Below are 13,355 nucleotides of genomic sequence, written 5' to 3'. Positions count from 1 at the left end.
ACTCTGAATTTTTTAATAGTGGGGAATATTCTTGTTGAATACTCTAAATATTTTAAAAGTGGGGAATATTCTAGTTGAATACTCTGAATATTTTAATAGTGGGGAATATTCTTATTAAAAACTCAAAATATTTTAATAGTGGTGCATATTTTGTTGAATAATGGCTATGCTTAATAGTGATATTTAATATTTATACTAGTTAAGGTATAAGAAACATAATAAATAACAATGTTTTAAAAGTCATCTAAAACTTGACATTGTCAAACTTGATCATATTCTTGACACAAATACGTTTACTATCTTGTTTGAAAATTCTTGACAATTTATATTAATTTTTTATCAGTTATATCATCAATATTTGCATCAATAATATGTTTTCATGAGTTTAAAATGAGTTTAGCAGATTTTATCTTCATTTAATTTTAGAACCGTAGTTTAAATAAGAACAAACAGAAGCAACGAAAAGCATATCTGAAACAAATGAGGTTTATTGAAACATATATCAGTCAGATTTGATAAAACATAAAGACCAGTCATACTATCCAACTATAATTAGCGCATCGTCATATCTTCCTAGATACAATTCTGAACATTTTTTGCCAAAAAACGGAGGTTTACAATCTCGATATGAAAATATATACAATTAAAGTTTAAAACTGGAAACCAATATCTTACAAGACAAAAAAAGAATAACAAAGTTGACAAAAATGAAAAAAAGGCCTCTATTGAACACATGCCCGGTATAACCTTATATTAGTATCATCGCTGGAAATGACTACTCTTCAGAAATAGGCATCTTATACCTTCGGTCTCTTAAAAATTGTTATAAAAATGCTATATACTTGTATTTTATGCATTGATATATACCGATGAGTCTGGAATAAATAAATTGATATAAATATACAATATAATTCAAAGCAGAATTAAATGTCCCTGGTTCCTTTCTGTAAGCTTTAGCAATGCATTTACACGGTGATGTGATATCGCGGTGATTTCATATGTGAATAATATTTGACACATATACCAATATAAACCTAAAGATGCTTATATCCGTGTCATTTTAATAAAAATCATTCTTAAAAAGCACGCATATGCATAATTTATTACATCTGCATAACTCAACGGGCTTCGGCTTTAAATGCATCTTCATGCCTCTGCAGACATTTATGTATGACAAAAAATGCATAAACCCTCTGTTAATTTAGCTTTGCATATTAAATATATGTTTTCTTTTTAAAATAAACAACAATATTTTGTTTAGTCGCCGGGTAAACGATGCTAATCTTTGAGGGATAATTCCGGTCTTTATTTCATAAATAAACAAAAAGCTCTATAGCCAGATTAATTAAATTTAATTAAAAAAATGAGATGTAAGAGGGGATCAGATCTTTTAGAGCCTGTCTGAGCATTACAGATATATAGTGTCTGAGAAAAAAAGCGGGCAACTTATTAACAAAAATTCAGTAATCGTTCAATGATTAATGAAAAAAAAATGAAAGAAAAATTGAGAAAAAAAATCCTTTAAATGAATAGTGGAATAGTGATCGATGGTCCCATAATAGTTTCTCTTAATCTATACAACTTCTTATATGATGATATTAAAAAGTCTTGAATGTTTACAGAATAAAATATAACAGAACAGCTATTACAGCGACGATCAACATATAAATTGCCCCTGAACTTTTGCGTTCAGTTTTAGCACAAGGTCTTGTCTGAAGTGGTTTGTATACACGCTCCCATTGTGTCATGATGGCATTCCGTGCACCTTTCCAAGGCCCCGGTCCCATTAATCGATATTGACAAGGGGTGCAAGGTCCAAAGAAAATTTCCATCGCAAGTTTTGGATCAGTTAAAACAAGTTTTCCTGGGAATTAAATACAAAAAAATTTAAACAAGCAAAATTAGTTAAGTAAACATGTATAATAATAAAAATTGATATGCGTTAAACAAGCATTGTTGTTTGTAAAATCGTCAGCTATAAGCTAGAGTATTATAATAAACAATCATCGCATGTAAAGCTTTCATGGCATGGATAATAAATTTGATTTTTTTTTATAGTAAACACGTGTTTGCGCTATATCGATTACTTGATTATATCATAACTCTCAACAAAATGACATGATGTCAAAACAAATTTAAAATGGATTTTGATTTATTATACATGATTTACATAAGAACAGTATTTTAGTAGTTTTCAGTTGTTTGCCGCATAACGACATGCGGTTTCATTCATTGAGTCTTTAAATAACGTAGCATTGTTTATGTTAAAATAATTCTGTAAAATTGCGCAAAGTTTGTTACATTTTAGCATGTGCAATGTTTTGATGTTCTTCTCGAAACGATGCACATTTTTCTAAATTCAAAGTATATTTCTGACGATATTGCTACGTACTTAGGATAGATTCTTTTCAACTACATTAAAATACCGGTATAGCCGGATACTGTAAAGATTATATTTTATAATTTTACTGTGGAATTATCAAAATATATTATTTCACTGTCAGACTGTCTACTGAACGCATGTATTAAAACACTTAAATCAGTCATCTATCCTGCCAGAAATTCCCAAGTAATTAAAAAAAACATGCAAATCTAATGAGTACAGGAAAGTCAAAAGGTAAATCTGAGCCAGAAAAAAGTATAAGGTTTGCAGTTATTGGCTGCAGATGGTTGCTGAGAAATAGCCACACATGGGAGGAACGCCAAACAATTCAGAAATACTTCGATTAGTTCAGGGCGCATGATAAAGCTTTATCTTGTTTTCGCACGCTTTAAAATATTCCACGAAATTCAAAGAGAAGAAAGCGTATATTAATTCATAACATGATTGCATTTGAGAGCAAGATACTGTAAAATTAATAAATGAGAAGGACGACATGATCTTTGACAGCCTAGAGTTCGGGTGCAAGTCCGGCAAAACCCCTTTAATGTTTTGTTAGTTTGTTCATTTTTTCTGGGTTTTTATGCCGAGACCAGAAAAGGGACGAGTGTTATAATTTTGGGACACATTATCATTTTAAATATGTGTGAGACCGAAACGTATGCATGGAGGACAAGACCACACTGTTACACAAAACGACATTCAAATCGTTAATGATGATAAAAAAAACGAATTTAATTCACAGGTTGAAGAAGTTTCATTCTTCTGATATTACTATATTTAGGTCAATTGCCCAGTAAATTTCATCTGAAAACTGTATGACAAGCAAGTATAATATAATTAGCTGAATATGCACATTTGCAGTTTAAAATGCCTTTTCTACACTCAGCTGTTATCGTACACTTGTGGCAAATTGCCAGTGATAAAGAAGGTGTTTTTTTTTATTTTTGACATGCAGCCAGACATGCACGCATGGTAAATGCATGTGTAGTTAACAGTAATTTCAAAATTCTGCTAAGTTTTCAGACATCAAATAACCTTGAGCTTATCAACTTAACAATTTTTGCTGTTAAGTAGACTAGGGAATTTCACAACCAGACTGTATTTACTGCATATAATGACTCATTTATAGGCATTTGCTTGTTTTCAAGGACATGTTTTTTGCATGTGATGAACAGGCAATGCATGAACTATGTCTATCGACATGATACACTCGAAACAATTTTAAAAATAACGAGTACTTAATAATACTATTCAAAGGAAAATTACCAAATGCGTAATATGAAATACGTAGCTACCAAATTATCGGACGCACAATGATTTGGCGTGCCAGTGGCCCCTTAAATTGACAGGACAGACGAATCATCTTATCTGGCTACATTTTACCCATTTGGACGATATCCTTACATTATTTTTATATGGGACTTTGTAATTCAGAAGACATTTATTTAAGAATAAAATGACGATTAGATCGGTGTCATTTCAATAGTTGATACATTTTTAGTATACGGACGGACCAATTTTGAGCACGGTGAAAACTTTTCAAATGTACTTTTAAGGTTAGAGAAAAAGTTACGATATTTAATCTAGACAAATATATCATAGTTGGAGACGAGGTGACATTCTTTATTCATTACTGAATAAAACCTTGCCACGACAGAGTTCCAGCAATTATAGACATGCAACCTCACTAAAACAGAGTTGATTAGATTTGTTTTTAGGCGGAATAACATATCTAATAAAATATAGTGCTTAACTATCCTTAATATCATGCCCCCGAGCAGAATTAACAATTAACATGTGAAATCGTAAAACTCTGAATTGAGGAACACCCTAGGATGTGTTCATTTTGGCGGTTATCAAGGTAGGTCAGAGGTTATGAAGCCTACATACATGTACATGTATAACAAATAAGCTGCAAAAGACAAATTACAAAAACAAGCAGGCGACATTTACTTAGGGTGATTATACTGTATTTAAGAACAAAATACTGGAACCAGTCAAATCGAAACTAACACAAAGTACCACAAACACAACATTATAATTTAAGGACAGGAAATAAAACATCTCTGACATTATAAAATGTACAGTGCCACTTTTTATGGCCCCAACACGGCACGAACAACGCTGATATGGGAATTTGGTTAGACACATATTTTTGGATCCTACTAAAAACCGATTGTTCTATTATTAAGAGACCCTTGTACAATACACCTGACAAAAATATTCAAACGGCCGAAACATTGTCACGACATTTTTCAGCGACACATTCCCAGATTTGACTGAAGGTGCTTATTAACATTAAATTGTTATAGTTTGCCTATTAGAATGAAAAAGAGACTATTCAGTCACTTAATCATACGGACTAAGTGACAGATGATCTGGCAGTTTAAACTTTGCAGTTTGCAATGCCGTTTGGCCTGACAATGTTTCTGTTGAAGTTGAAGTCCAGTGCCAGCATTAAAGATATAATTATAATTAAGGTAATTGTATTTTCATGTGTCAGTTAAAAAGAGGTACAATAGGCAATTATGTCCATGCTTTAACATGAGATATGAAATGATCAACACAGAACGGTGACATCCCCAAACAAAACTATTAGCGAAGCTATGTCCATGCTTTAACATGATATATCAAATGATCAACACGGAACGGTGACATCCCCAAACAAAACTATTAGCGAAGCTTTAAAGCTCAAATTCAAAAGTACAGAAAGAGCATTACAGCAGAGAAAAACCTGGGAAACCGACTATATGATAAGGAATTTAGGAACTATACAAAAAGCAGATATAAGTATATTTTCATTAATTCTTAAAAAAAACACCAATTTTAATATTTATCACGGGTTTGATATTTTTGTCTGTAAGACTAATACATTACATTTACCTATCTTAGGCTTACAGCCAACCATTTCAGCAAGTTCATCCATGTAAGGAACGTAGTCCACTTGTATTGTGTGTCTCAAAGACTGTTTGTATCTCATACTCATGGCAGCGTGCTTGCTTTTAATGTCTTTCCACATCTTGCTACTTTCTGGCAACGTCTTTAATCCCTGGAAATATTTTCTATGTGAAATATTTTTTAAAGTACACGATTAAAATTTTGTTAGTAAACGTATGATAAAACACAATATAGAGACACATTTTTAACTCCCTTTTCTGTATGTTAAATAAATCATGTCCTGCTTTTTCAAACAAAACAAAACGGTTCTTGCACAATCTTAAAGCTGCAGGCATCCTGATGACTAAAGAATGGTTCAAGAAAATCAAACTTGAGAAAGATGAACTAAGATTTTAAGAAAAGTAAACGATTCAAGATTCAAGTACTAATTTCCATGCTTTGTGTGAAGACTGAATAATTTTGCAGTATATATCACCATATCACCATATATCAACAGTGTAACTAATGCAGAAAGGGCTAATTTAAAGTGCCGTTTGCAATGTGTAAATTGCTTTCTTACTTCATATCACAATATGTTACTTTTAAATACTGTTTTCAAAGTGTTCATGCATAAATCAGCATTAATATTAAGGCATTCTGCTTTAAAGTGAAATATTTTAATAAATCAATTCAAGTTTTCAAAATATTGTTTTGAAACAAAATATCTAAAATCCACAACTTATTTCTATAATTACATGTACTTCAAAAATAGTTTATGATATTGCTAATAACATGTTGCTAACAGGTTTGTTTGTGGCATTTTACGAAACAATTTAATGCTCAAAATTTTTTTCTAGCAAATCGGTCGAGATCTATCAGAATGCCAAAATTTACCTTAAACACCCTTGTAGCAAGGCGACATTGCATTTCGCTCAGGGGCATAATTGCACCGAGCGGCTGGAAACAACCGATAATTGCCATCGTATGTTTTTGCAAGTCGGGTGGAAACATGTACTTGTATAGATCGACTTTGTTGGCTTTCACCTCTATCACACTTTTATCAATGAATGGAAATCCAAAACTGTAGCCCGTTGCTAGAATTACAGCATCCAAATTATCAATCGTTGTGCCGTCCTCAAAGATCGCCCCTGTTTCTGTGAACTCTGCAACATTGGCTTTTACAATAACACCTCCAGAAATGATTCTATTTGGTAATTCATCATTCAAGGTTGGGTGTGCAGAGAACAGATGATGTTTGGGTTTAAGGCAATATTTTTCATGATCGATTTTCTTGTCAAGTTTCTTTTCTGTGCGCGATGTAATCATATTTGGAAAAGTCGTCAAAAGCTTTGTGTTAAAGCGAGTTGATTGTACCATATCCCAAGGAAGCCCTTTCTCAGCTACACGATTGAGAATCCAAGAACCTGACCTTGTACTTAAATAAACCTGAAATAGGAATTATGAAATCTATTTTTATTGTATTTCATTGTGTGTGTGTGTGTGCGTGCGTGCGTGTGCGTGCGTGTGTGTGCGTGCGTGCGTGTGTATGTGCGTGTGTGTTTATTAGAGTATTTACACTGTGTATATTCAGTAACGCAGGATTGTGAAAATAACGCTAGAATCATGCAAAAGTAAGTCCGAATCATTGCAAGCGATGACCGAAACAACTAAGGTGACCTTGGTGTATCGTCGGAATAAGTGATAACTGTAACTCATTTAAATCTTTATTGTTTAGATATGCGTCATATCATATACATTTACGAAGCTTCTCGGGTCCTGAAATAGTAAAATGAATCTATAATCATTCAGGTACTATTTCATTTAGGTCCTTCTTATGAGGTAACTAGCGTTGCTCCTATACATCGTTCACGAAACCGGCGTTACCTCGTAATAGACTCGGTCACATTTTATCTGCTAATTTCAGTTCAATATGACAAAATTTTTATGGCAGATGTCAATGGTATACGTCTTTACCGAATATCAAAAATAGATAATATATGTGTTATGGTATAAAAACAAGACATAAACTCGCTTCCAATAGGCTAGCCAGGTCGTCATTCTCACTAATGATCTTGAAAAACAATACCCACATTGAAATGTTTTAAACAATTTATGTCCCAGTAACCGTACAAGCTACTCCATTTCTTTCAGTTTGATTTATCATAAAATGTATTGGTTCATTTACTTACCGTGGTGTTCCTTTTGGTCATAGAATAAAACAATTATTCGTTACTTTGGTACACTTCCTGCGTTATTTTCTTATTCCTTAGTTACACAATATGCACAATAAAGTACACAGGGTTCGTAGATGTTGATACGCCTGGATAGCTCTATTTAATACCTTTCAACAGTATTAACACGAGCCTTCAGCTCAACATAATTTAAAAGAAATTGCAATTTAATCAGTCGTTCACCAGTTTTAGAAAAGCGCTTAGAATACTGAGGAAACAAGTGCTCATATAAAAGTTCGCACAAAACTCATCTGGTAAAGCAGATATTTTTTCTGAATATCGGAAAGATTATGGATCTGATAAAGTATCTTATGAGCCACCTTAGGTGGAGAAAGAAATTTCCGGCGGGCACTGAGACCTTTAAGGGATCAGCAAAATCTGGCGGACCTATGTCTCAGAAATCAGAGAAATAGCTGTAAATGATGGCAGATACATAATTTGTGATCTTTCCAAAATACATCACTCACTTGATTACTTATACCAGTTTCAAATGCAAAGAAGAAACCCATCAGAAAGATTAAGATTTATGGCAAACCTGTGACGTTATTCGGCTTAGTTCTGTTGCAACGTCGCCGCCAGAATTTCCAATACCAATAATCAGAACGTTTTTGTCTTCGTAACCATGATAATCTTTATAGTCATGCGTATGCTTGACATTGCCCTTGAACTTGTTTAGTCCCGGAAAATTTGGTAGATTCTTTTCTGCATGATGTCCAGTACAGATTAGAACAGCGTCGAATACACGGGTCTCCTCTTTATCAGATGTGTTTATGGCGATTTCCCATTGCCCATCGCTGTTGAAAGTTTTAGTTGGTTTTACAGACAGCACCTGCAATTATTTGATTAAATGACAAAATCGAAACGATAAGTACGCCAATTGAATAGAGCTGAAGATAATTTATTTGGCTAGTCCGTGCTTTTTATATTGATCATTTACATTATTCTTAAACGAGTTAAAGTCAAAATGTGGACTATTTTTATTTCAATGAAACCTAAAAGAACAAGATGTAGAGAGATTGAAAATAAAAAGTCAATTCGAAAATGATATAGTAAAAATGTGGTGTAAAATAAACTTTACAGACATAACGGGAAGTATTTAAAAGCATAAAATTTGGAACAAAACATAAACATGAAATTAAACATAATGAGGGTAAACTACTATGGAACATATCTTGGACAACCAAACATATTTGTATATTCCAGATATATACAACACGAATGAAAATAAATTAAAACATTCGAACAAATACAGAATCAGTTTAATGCAAATAGAAATGAATACTTGTACTATTGTAAAATTATTGCATCAATCCTTAAAAGACTTGTCGCAGCAACTTTGGAAAACGACACTAAATATATATTTACTAGGGTTTGTAACACAAACTTTAAAAACGTAAATAGACAGGTTTGATTTTGGGAAAATGTTCATCCTAACGACATTTTTTAGTACTTACCTATTTCGAATACGCTGAATTCATTTTTTTTGCTTTACCACGGTTTTATTTTTAGTCCTTGATCTTTTAAAAATCAGTTCAAGACCGCCATTGTTTTTAATTTTTTTATTTTTACTTTAATGCTCCTATAGGCAAAATAAAACACATCTTTTTGAAATTTAATTGAAAGTTTTGCTTATTTTAGTCGGCTGAAGTGTGAACGAGAAGAATAAATGAGGGAAAAAAAGATAAATGTAATGCGGCAGCCATCTTGGATTTAAAAATGGCTGACAATTTCCTTTGTTTCTAAGTACTGTTTAAAGATCCTGTATGTTTTGTGATTGATATTGTTACTGTGTGTATACCACACTTGCAAAAAAATATATATGTATATAATTATGCAAATTAAACAATTTTCAAACGTCGAAGAATATGTAAAATGTGTACTGCAAATATTTCTGCACATTATATTTAATCAATAAATTATATGCATTCATTTCTTATTGGAAAATTTGACTTGCATAATGATTGCATATAATGTGCACAAATATTGCAGTACATATTTTACATATAATTCGATGTTTGGAAATTGTTTTATAAACATAATAATATACATATATAAAAGTTCACTTAAGTGTGGTAACAACCCGCAAAGCTCAATCGGTTAGAGCGCGATACTTGTAATCTTGACATTGTGTGTTCGATTCACGGGCTGGTCAACTAAAATTAATAATCAGTCTTTCGGATGAGACTTTAAATCGAGGTCCCGTATATGAGTGCTTTAACACTTGGCACATTAAAGAACGGAGAAGCTTCTGGAACCTGGGCATCTTTCTTTAAGATGACTAATACTCTTCTGGAGGACTCGCCCATATTGGCAACCGGTGGCGAGTAAAAAAAAATACTCAAATACACATAAATCGTAACAACCTCAATTACAACATTCAGGATCTTTAAAAGCACTTCACTTATATTTGTTCAGAAAAGGGTATCCATCTTGAAATTAAAGATGGCCACAATTGTAGTCAATAAGTAAATCATGTCAATCATTCATAGAAGACTCTTTTATTGCGTGTGGTTTAACGGAAATAAATTTCGCTAAGAACCAGAAATAAGAAATTATGAAGTAATTAGTAAAGCTCAATGGCGGCCATTTTTATTTGACCATTAGAAGGGCAAGGACTTCGAGTACAGCCGTGGTAAAGCAAACAATAGATTCAGCGTACCTGAATTATGTAAAAAGAGTTGACCACCTGCTTGTACTAAAAATGCTGTTAGACTCTTAACGGAGGGTCTTTTCTGAAAATCAAACCCATCTAATTCAAAACAGCCTGAAAGCCTTACCGTTATATCATATGATTATTTAACATGTGTAAGGAGCGGGGTAATACTGTTTAAATTATACATCTACGTGAGTACAACATATCTTATATAGGACTATCAATTAATATATCATTGTAATCAGACATTTACAAAGCTTAATAATAATAAAAATAATAATAATAATAATAATAAATTGATATCTCCATGCGCATGTACAACCGGAACGCGAAAATGCGAAAATGTAACAATGCGAAAATGTAACAATGCGAAAATGTAACAATGAAAATGCTAAAATGCGAAAATGTTACAATGCGAAAAAGCGAAAATGCAACAATGCGAAAATGTAACTATGCGAAAATGCGAAGTTATACTTTGTCGTCTCTTTGTGTTTTCGCATTTTTGTATCTTGAACGCGAAAAAGCGAAAATACGACAGATGGAATGCGAATATTCGACATATTTTATGTGTCGTATTTTCGCCCTCCTTCTGTCGTATTTTCGCTTTGTTGTCTCGAAAATGCGAAAAAGCGAAAACATGAAGAGACGACAAAGTCCAAATTTGTCGTCCCTTCGTGTTTTCGAATTTTCGCATTTTCGAGACAACAAAGCGAAAATACGACATGGCGTACATCAGCCACCATACTTTTAGTTCAATATATTATGGTATTTAAAAAAGTAACAAATAACTGCATCCATGCATTAATTATGAATACATGTAAAACGTTTGGCGAAGATCTTGTTACATTTTTCGTTGACTTCACGGAAGATGTTTCTGACAAAATATCATTTTAGTTTACAAATTCAAAGATTGCTAAAATTGAAGTAGCGGAACATATAAACAGTAAAATTATATCAATAACACAGTAAGATTTACAAATGTTTTAGGGTTTAATGTGCGAAATCACTTATATATGATGCATTTGTGCATAATTTGTTAAAATTGAATGAGAAATTGTCCTTGCGTAACTTTGTAGTATGATATATGATTATATATATATTTGTACATTAGATATGTTTCGTGATAAAACGCAATATTATTCACTTCAAAATAAGTTTCGCATACACCAGACGGTGAGACCTCGGTTTTAAATTAAAACTGAGATCAGGTATGATGTTATTGAAGCAGATGTATCTAAATATTTAATCTTAATTCATTGAGCTTTCATAGAAATATTTAGGCAGGATAATTTCACATAAAATATTCATTGCATATTCTCTCATTTTATTTGCAATTTCTTTTTTTCTACTGCAGCATTTTATTGACACTATGTTATAAAGGAACAAAAAATGTCATATCACACCTTATAATGTAGTATGTGATTATGAATAGACATAATTGTAATTAAGGAAGGAATAGAGTATTTGTTTAAACTTTTTCCTTGTTTAATGCATTGTGGTATAGCCAGGCTTCATAACCTCTGATCCCCATTTAAAATCAATCAAAACGAGCCTGCAACATTTTCAATTTTGTCGTTTTGTACGTTCTTTAGAGATTCTTTATTTCTCTCTATTTTAACTTTCGTCAGAGATGTAGATAACATCTAGATAATATCTATGTCTCTGCTTTTGTACCTGCTATATAACTTATTATCTTCATATATACAATGTTACTGTTTTTTTTTTGTAAAATGGACTTACTGACTCCATCTGTCAATATGTCAGGATAGTTGGTAACTTTGATATACCGACTTAATAGCTTTGAATTGACAAATAATCAAAATAATTTCAATATTAATACTGCTGCACCATTGTCTTATACAAATAGCTTGTCTAAGGAAAATGGCGGATTTTGCAGACATCTTAGCGTGAAACTGATAACGATCGCCGACTGGCTTATCTGTAAGACCTGGCAGGCGGCGTAATGTCGATAAGGGTACAACCACTCTTTTGAAATCATGAATTCTTGCCAATTATTAATATGTATATTTAGTTTTGCTATATGTATATGCAACAGAGATTTGTAAGGTCATGCATTATGGGATGGTTCCCCGACCCATACTGATCATTTGGACAAGGTGAAAGAATTGGTTCACCCTTATTGTTGGAGCCCGAATAACACATTATTCTTATCATTAAACTACATGCTGTATAGTTTGTCATAGTAAGCAGTTAATGGAAATTTCCAGTACCGTCCATGAACAGGCTCAATCAAACCGAGCCTGCAACATTTACAATTTTGCCGTATTTGGGCTTCTTTATGGATTTTGTTTTTCTCGATTAGTGCAAGTGCAATTGAATCAATTAGTCGAATGATTAAGTAAAAGTATACATGTATTTAATAATTGTCTCTCGTGGTTAACGTGATTTATAATGTTTACCTCTGTATTGAAGTTTATGTACTTTCTCAGTCCGAACTTGTCCGCGTACATATGGAAATATCTATCGACTTGCTGATTATGCATGTAGATCGGAAAATCTGCAGGGATAGGAAAATCACTGTAACACATCATCTCCTTTGATGTATTAATCACTGTAGATTTCATCACACATGCCTGACCTTCCTCCACATCTTCTGTGTAATGCCATAATCCACTTATATAATTACCCCTCTCAAAACATACAGGTTCAAGTCCCTCGTCAAGACAGCATTTGATAGCTGTTAACCCACAACAACCTGCTCCAATCACTGCTACACTTTTCATTATTTACTAGTCTTATATTTCTAAATGATATGCCCATAAGACGATAATAATAAACAATCCCTCCGGCACACAATGTAGTCAAGTTATGTCGATTGATATGGCGGTAATAAACACTGATAACGTTATTTAATCTCTGTCCTTCTCTGCCTTGAACTATTTCATCAATGGGAACGTGTATAGAATTTAGCATAGATGAAGGATTATTTTTGGGGAAGACAGGTAGTTGTTTTTTATTTCGGTCCATACTACAAGAACTTAACTTTCTTAAAGACCTATAAGCGTTAGTCCTTACGTTAAAAAAGTTAAATGACCAGTTGAACCAATTTTCCTGTTCGGCAAACGCGTTTGAAAAAATAAACAATTTTTCAGTATAGATCGAGCGTGTTGACTTTCGAACAGGCTCAATCAAACCGAGCCTGCAACATTTTCAATTTTGTCGTGCTGAACTTTCTTTAGGATTTTATTTT

General features: G+C 32.8%; 1 protein-coding gene across 1 annotated transcript; it reads right to left on the bottom strand.

The window, feature by feature from the left end:
• Window positions 1-468: 468 nt before the first annotated feature.
• Window positions 469-13,059, bottom strand: LOC132723181 (flavin-containing monooxygenase 5-like). Its single transcript, XM_060707857.1, has 5 exons — window positions 12,565-13,059; window positions 8,027-8,320; window positions 6,155-6,706; window positions 5,267-5,432; window positions 469-1,864 (listed from the first exon to the last, which is right to left on the bottom strand). The coding sequence occupies exons 1-5, from the start codon at window positions 12,886-12,888 to the stop codon at window positions 1,617-1,619; spliced, it is 1,584 nt and encodes a 527-aa protein (XP_060563840.1). The 5' UTR covers window positions 12,889-13,059; the 3' UTR covers window positions 469-1,616.
• Window positions 13,060-13,355: the final 296 nt, after the last annotated feature.

Source organism: Ruditapes philippinarum, unplaced genomic scaffold (genome assembly GCF_026571515.1).
Source record: "Ruditapes philippinarum isolate M1 unplaced genomic scaffold, ASM2657151v2 ctg360_1_1_1_1, whole genome shotgun sequence".
NCBI lineage: Eukaryota > Metazoa > Mollusca > Bivalvia > Venerida > Veneridae > Ruditapes > Ruditapes philippinarum.
The sequence above is the reverse complement of the archived record's forward strand: the minus strand, read 5'-3'. Positions and strand labels throughout refer to the sequence as shown.

What these genes read in the sequence shown, in the direction of transcription:
- LOC132723181 (XM_060707857.1), bottom strand. Translation starts at nt 12,888, where the DNA reads ATGAAAAGTGTAGCAGTGATTGGAGCAGGTTGTTGTGGGTTAACAGCT. An exon ending in ACATAAACTTCAATACAGAG is followed by an intron (nt 8,321 to 12,564) that starts GTAAACATTATA and finishes AAATAATTGCAG; the next exon opens with GTGCTGTCTGTAAAACCAAC. An exon ending in TTGCTACAAGGGTGTTTAAG is followed by an intron (nt 5,433 to 6,154) that starts GTAAATTTTGGC and finishes AAATATTTCCAG; the next exon opens with GGATTAAAGACGTTGCCAGA.